Source organism: Grammomys surdaster, unplaced genomic scaffold (assembly GCF_004785775.1).
Source record: "Grammomys surdaster isolate TR1022 unplaced genomic scaffold, NIH_TR_1.0 97, whole genome shotgun sequence".
Lineage (NCBI taxonomy): Eukaryota > Metazoa > Chordata > Mammalia > Rodentia > Muridae > Grammomys > Grammomys surdaster.
The window spans coordinates 6616820-6624170 of record NW_021604576.1 but is presented as its reverse complement, the minus strand read 5'-3'; the positions used below and the strand labels follow the sequence as shown (position 1 = coordinate 6624170).

Sequence of the window (7351 nt, the reverse complement as noted above, 5' to 3'; positions counted from 1 at the left end):
CCAATTTCACTGCCTAGTGACTAAGAATTCAAGAATATCAGCCTAGTAGGGACCATTCTCATTCAAACCACCAAAGGAAGAAATTATGAGACAATAAAATTTCAGTCTCAGTGTCTTTAAAACCTTTTAAAATGGTTATTGTTTGGCTACATTATATCTTAATGGCAGAATACTTGCCTACCATGTAAAAAGGCAAGATTTGATCCCCCCAGCACACACATGTGCTTCCCACACACCGGCTATTTTAGTAGCTGTGGTTATTAGTTAAAGCTTTGAAACAAGCAAAAGGGCAGCTTTTTAAATTAATTATACTTTCTTCTTGGCTTTTTATTTATTCTCATTACGTATTTGATTTGTAGCAAGGTGACAAAGATTATAATTTAATTTATAAGTGGCTTATATAATAAGAGATTATTATCATAACAGTTTATAATAACATGCAGACAGGCAGTGAATATCCTTGGGCCTTGATCTTGAAAGTCAAATTATTCTGACACTATTTATCAGATGCCAATAAATTACATTTTATAAGTAGAAGTACAATTTAGAAATCTTAAACTTATTTAGTAAATTAACTACCACAGCACAAATTAAGAGAGCAACAAGTCCTAACTACTAACTTGCTAGGGAAGAAGTACATGGGTTTTGATTTGATTTTGCTTTTGAGACAACGTCCAAACCCATTATGTAGCCAAACTGGCCTTGAATTCCTGATCCTCCTCTCTTTGCCTCCTGAGTGATGGAATGATAGGTGCAATACCTAACACCTGGTTTTATGGAGTACAGGGACAGGACGTATTGAAATATCCTCAGCCTTTTGTTTGCCATCAGCAGCTTCAGAGGAAATCTATATTAATTTACAGACTATTAATGTTATGTTATAGATCTTTTTTAATCAGAAATAATTACATAAAAATAAAGCATCCTAAGCACCAGAACAAGATATAATTACTTCAAAATACCTCTCTTCTGAAGTGTATGCTCACATGCACATGCACAGAATGACATATGTATACAAATACACACACATACACACACATTCACACACACACACATACGTACACACAACACACACACAGACACATACTTCACTCACTCGCTCGCTCTCACTCACCCACAGACATAACGACTCACTTTAAGTCATAAACTTTGGGAGAATTATGGCAGCCTTTTTTTTCTTCATTCCTCACCTTTTGGCCCAGTGTAAACTAAATTTTAACCACAAAGGTCATAACTAAAATCTCACTTAACCAAGGAAGACCCTTCTGCTCTCTTCTCAGACTCCTCCACTCCTGAAACATTTAGCCTTGTGGATAGCCCCCTTTGGGGAACACATAAGGGCTTATCTTTTTTATACTTGAAGCTGTCTCTGCTTTCTTTCCTGCATCTACTTCTCTTCCTATTGCAGAAAAGTTTAAGTTGTCGAGTTATTCACCCCAACCCTATGCTCTTCCTCTATAGACCTGCTTTAACATTCTTATCCATCACCAAGGCCATTAGCCATCAAATGAAAGTAGTCTTATGGTCTCCCACGATTCCCTGCAGTGCCTTATGTGTGCCCTCTGTGTTTCTGGCTCTATTCTTCTATGGGTGAAAAGGTTTTAGTCTACTTAAATTGCTAGTCATTTTAAGATAGTAACAATGAAAACAAAACAAACAAACAACAACAAAAGAAACCTAACCTTTTCTTCTACTGAAATTACACAGTAAATGCATTATTTCTTTATGGTCAGTATTAAACATCATATATCATTATTTGTTTCTAAGACAAAGAAGTATACTAATCTTAAGTCATGATAACCATTTTAGAGATTAAAAGACTGAGTGTAGAGAGGAGAAAATACTTGCTATGGTTAGAAATCTGGGAGAGATTCCATGAAATTAAAGGGAGGTTTATTCAGGAGTCAATTCCTGGCTGGAGAGATTGCTCAGCAGTTAAGAGCACCTGCTGCTCTTCTAGAAGCCCCGAGTTCAATTCCCATGGTGTGGCTCACAACCATTTACAATGAGTTCTGATTCCTTCTTCTGGCATGCAGATATACACACAGATAGAAAACTCATATACATAAAATAAATAAATTTAAAAAGAAAAGAGGCAAGTCTTGCCTGAGACCCATCAAGACAGCTATGATCCTCTTGTATTTAAAGAACCTAGTGCAGATGCAAAGCAAAGCCCCACCCCTGAGGCTCTGCTCTAAGGTTCTGGGCTAACAAGGAATCGATGCCCTGCAAGAAACTAGAGCAGCTCTGCACTGCCGTGTTAAGCATGAGGTGTAGAATCTGTAGGAGCAGTTCCACTTCATGTGTCCAGGAGGGCCAGGCTGAGGGATGAGGAAAAGGAAGCCTCTCTCAGGTGACCATTGGTACTGGCAATAATCCAAAAATACGTTTTTCTTGTTCTAGAAATCAAATCTAGGGCCTCAGGCACACTAGGTAAACGCTCTACTACCGTGCTATGTTCCCGTGCCATCTCTCAATTGTAATTTTGTATGAACCTTTAGCAACGCATACATCCATGAAAGAAGAAATGTTCATAATAAAAAACAAGATTCCAAAAATAAAGAAATGAACATAGTGAAGAGCCGATGTGTAAAACAGCCGCTTGCAACACCAATACAGTCTGGTTTTACATCATTCCTGGATTCACAGTTTCACAGGAGGGACTTTTTTCCACCATCTTAGCATTTATGCATTAACAGAATGAAAACTACATTAAATCAGGAGGTCTTATATTTCTAGTCCCAGGAAAATAAGATGAAAAAGAAAAGGGTTTGTTTGTTTGTTTATTTTCATAGACGTTTGGAATGGATTGAATGGGGAGAAAAATTAAGAGTAGTTCATTTAGGAACTCAAAGTAGACCACTAAACAACTTACGTAAGATGATAGTCAATACATAAAGATGTTCACTTTATACATGCAATCTATCAGCCATGCCCCCCCCCAGATTAATAATTACCTGCTATATATGTAAAACATCCCCCGCCAGAAAATGCAAAGTATCCTTGGAAGACAGCTTCTATTAACTGAGAGAGCTCTGGGAACTCGGCATCAAAAGCATTCTGAAGTCTTCGCACGTTCTCCTTCCTCTCTCTCATCAGCAAGAACAAGCCGCTGAGGGAAATGAAGCCGAGTATGCCCACCTTCAGCATTGTGCTCACAGTCTGAAGCCACGAAAACTCTTTTACACCTCGAGAATTCAGAATTCCCACAATCCACAGCACCGCCAGGGCCAGACATTTTTTTGGTAGAATCGGGGCAGAGCAACTGGGGTAGAACGGCTGAATGCCATACTCAGCGAGCAGCAGAGCTTGGCTAGCAAGGATGCCTGGGGTGAGAAACAAGGTAGTCCAAAGTCTCAGGAATGCCACTGCAGGACCGAAGCATCTCTTTAAAAAATAGTAGTGAGCCCCACTGTATGGGAAGGTTATCCCTATCTCTGCAGAGCAGAGAGCACTGGTCATGGTTAGCACTGCACAGACAGCCCAAACACACAAGGAGACTCCCACATTCATGGAAGAGTACTCTAGCACTCCCTTGGGGGACACAAATATTCCTGCACCAATTATATTAATAATTAAAAAATTTGTCCCCCAGAAATATCCAAGTTCTCTCTTAAGACGTATTTCCTTCTTCGTATCCATTATGATTAAGAGAAGTTTACATTCACAAAATTATAGTCTGTGAATGTTTCTGCCTATAGGTTCATGGTTGCTCTGAAATGTGTGATCCTTTTTGTTCCACTTCTATTAAATATGGTCCATGTTCAATAATTAACAAAGTAGGTGTGACACATTTAAATGAGATAAAATAGATTACCTGTAAGGGCTTAGTTTGACCCTTCTTTTAATAATTATCAGAATAAGGCATTCAATTGAAAGGGAATTTTAAAGGAATCAAAGTTTGGAAATGGGAATAAAGAGTGTTCTTGTTAAAGTTGAAAAGAACTTATCTATGTTATGTTCATCACATCCAAGGATAATTGGCAAGATTAAGTGGGCAACTGAAAAGTCACAAGCAAAGATATGAGGCAGAAAAACTTTCAAAACAGAGAAACAACTAGGTTTTACTGTGGATATTTGTGGGTCTGTTTGTGACTAGGTCTTGCTATGTAATCTCTGACTGCCCTGAGCCTTGCTATAAACACAAGGCAAGGCTAAACCTACATACTCCTTCTACTTTACCAACATGCATCACCATAACCCAGATTTCAGCTTTTTACAGTGAAATAGAAAGGAGATTAGGAAAGAAACACAATCAAAGTACATTAGAGAATACAGAGCATTTTCAGTGAATAAAGAAGCAAAGTGCCTATAATCTCAGCCACTCAGGCGGGTGACACACAAGGATCAATTCAAGGCACAGTACTGCTGGCTACCCAAATTTTGGCTCAAGTGTACATCAATAACTAGAGAATGCAGTGTGGCACCAACAGAAAAATGTCTAACATACCTCTGCAAACAGGATCATTGTACAGTGTGCCCTAGAGGTAAGATGGGGGTCAAGGAAATGATTCTCCAGGCTTAAAACTTCATGTGTTCTCTGTTTGGCTTTGAGTGTGACTGCTGACAGTTTCCTTTGTACTTGCCTATTGCTCCATTTGAATTAACTCCTCTGTCATATGTCTGTCCCAACACTGCATTTTGAAAGCAGATTTTTCTTTCATTTCATACTTTTAAACTGCAATGATTTTTTCCCAGCATAGTTCATGTCTTGAATCTGACCTATATTCAGTCTTTTGAGTTGGTGCAAGAATGGACTAATACTTTGAGATTATTGAAACTGAATTAATGTGTTTTATCTGAGACTATGACGCATATTTGGGAAAGAATAAATTCCCAAAGTTATCGGTCAATGGTACTGAAGAGAACTATTGGAAGATAGAGTTAGGTGAGATCGTGAAGATGCAATACCATGACAACATTAGTGGCTTCATAAGAAGAGAAAGAGACATCCAGCATGGTTGTTTTGTCTTTCTCCCAGTGCTATGATACAGTCAGCATACCCTCACTAAATGCTAAGCAGACAGCAGGACTTAGACTGCTCAGTCTCCAGAACAGAGAACCAAATTCTTCTAAATGACTTAGTTTTCTTCATAGCAACAACAACAACAACAAAAATCTAAGTTACCATCTAGGGATGAGAAATTTCATTAACCAAGAAAGATTAAACTCATACTACGTTGAAAATTAAACACCCCTTCACATAGAGCCCAGAGGAATTTGCCCCTGGCCACTTTGAGTTCATTTATCACCCCATACAAATCATTTACTACCCCAGTAAAATTTGCCTACAGCATCCTCAACTCCATCTTTCCTATGTAAGAGTCAATCATTGTGGGCCTCTTTGAGCCTCATATTTTGTGGGGCTCCTGTATACAAGTGACTGTTAATAAATCCATAGGGTTTTTCTCCTTTTATTCCATCTATTGCCTATTTATTTTAGCAGTCTTTGTTTTTAATTTTATTTTATTGATTATTTTATTTATTTACGTTTCAAATGTTATCCTCCTTCCTGGTTTCCCCTACACAAACCCCTTATTCCATACCTCCTCCCCCTGCTTCTATGAGGGTGCTCCCCACCCACCTACCCACTCCCACCTCACCACCCTAGCATTCCCCTATGCTGGGGCACTGAGCCTTCACAGGACCAAAGGCCTTTCCTCTCATTGATGCCAGATAGGGCAATCCTCTACTACATATGCAACTGAAGCCATGGGTCCCTCCACGAGTACTCTTTGGTTGGTGATTTAGTCCCTGAGAGCTTTGGGAGTTCTGGTTGGTTTATATTGTTGTTCTTCCTATGGGGTTGAAAACCCCTTCAGCTCCTTCAGTCCTTCCCCTAACTCCTCCATTGTGGTTCCCTGCTCAGTTCGATGGTTGGCTGCAAGCATCGGTTGAGAGACGAGGATAGGCTCACCCAACCATCTCAAAAATATTTTAGCAGTCTTAAAAATTCAAACCTTCACTAGGAGAGAAAACATTCCCTTTGCCCTACAAATGTCCTCTTTTCTCCTTCCCTTCTCTTCTTTCCTTCTTGTTCTTGTTTGTTTTTTGTTCTGTGCTGGGGATTGAACCCAGGGCATTGTGCATATTAAGTGGAGCACTGCATGACTGAGCTCCACTCCCAGCCCCAGACAATATGAATAAAGAAAGAATTATTTCACATGAGAGAATCTGACAAGGAGCTCTAGAAGCTTATTTACTTATTTTAATAATTTACAGATTGAGGGCACAGATTTACTTTTAATAAACAATAATTCTAAAATTAGGGATCTTTGGGCTACTTGCCCTGAACTTTGGACTACTTACATAATGTGCATTTAGATTTTTTCAGACATGGACAGAAAATAAACATTGTTTTGGTGCATTCCTTCATGCTTTTGGTTGGAACTTTCCAGATTAAGAAAAAAAAAGTTCTAATTTGTTTCTATCATTTGCATACCATCTTAGTGTCCGATCTTTCGGAGGGAAAGACTGTAAGTTTACTTTCAATAAGCTTGCCACAACAGTAATCATTTTTTCTAATCCCAACAGTTTAAAAGATTTATTACATACCAAATTATGGTATATAACTTTATCTTATGTTTCTGACATTGGTGGGAAGATATAATTCAGCTGACAGATATACTATTAAAATACAAAATGCTCGCAAATATAAGGAAGCATGGATAAATAAAATATTAACTGTTGCTTGTGGTTTTTATATTTTGATTTGATTTTTTTTAACATATTGTGGTGGTGTAAATAGATATGATCCCCATAGACTCATATATTTGAATGCTTGGCCATAAGGAGAGGCATTGTGAGAAGGTGAGGCCTTATTGGAGGAGGTGTGGCCTTGTTGGATCAAGTGAGCCATTGTAGAGACAGGCTTTGAGGTTAAATATATTCAAACTATGCCCGGTCTTACCCACAATCCCCTTCTGCTGCCTGCAGATCAAGATGTAGAACTCGCAGGTCCTTATCCAGCACCATGTCTGCCTGCATTCCACCATGCTCTCCACCATGATGATAATGAATTAAACCTCTGAAACTAAGCCAGCACAAATTAAATGTTTGTATTTATAAGAGTTGCCTTGGTCATAGTATCTCTTCACAGTAATAAAAACCCTAAAAAAGACCGAAGATGGTACCAGGGATTGGGGATATTGTTGTGATAACTGAACATGCTTTTGTTTGGAGGAATGTCGATTTTCTAATTTTGGATTAGGAAAGCACTGGAATCCTTTTAGCTCTGCTCAGTTTAGCCATCTGAGAAGGAATATGGAAGACAGAGGTGCTGAGGGTGATTTGAACTATGAGGGCATGAATCAGGAGATTTCGGAGGAAAAGAATGTTAATATGTGGCCTA

The 7351-nt window shown here is 38.7% G+C and overlaps 1 protein-coding gene across 1 annotated transcript in view; it reads right to left on the bottom strand.

Annotated features, from left to right (window-relative positions):
- The window catches only part of Slc7a13 (solute carrier family 7 member 13), a 23737-nt gene extending 20045 nt beyond the window's left edge, over positions 1-3692 (bottom strand). The window contains exon 1 of the mRNA XM_028779498.1: positions 2958-3692. Within this exon, the coding sequence (XP_028635331.1) occupies positions 2958-3642 (685 nt within the window). The 5' untranslated portion in view covers positions 3643-3692. The remainder of the gene's footprint in view (positions 1-2957) is intronic.
- Positions 3693-7351: the final 3659 nt, after the last annotated feature.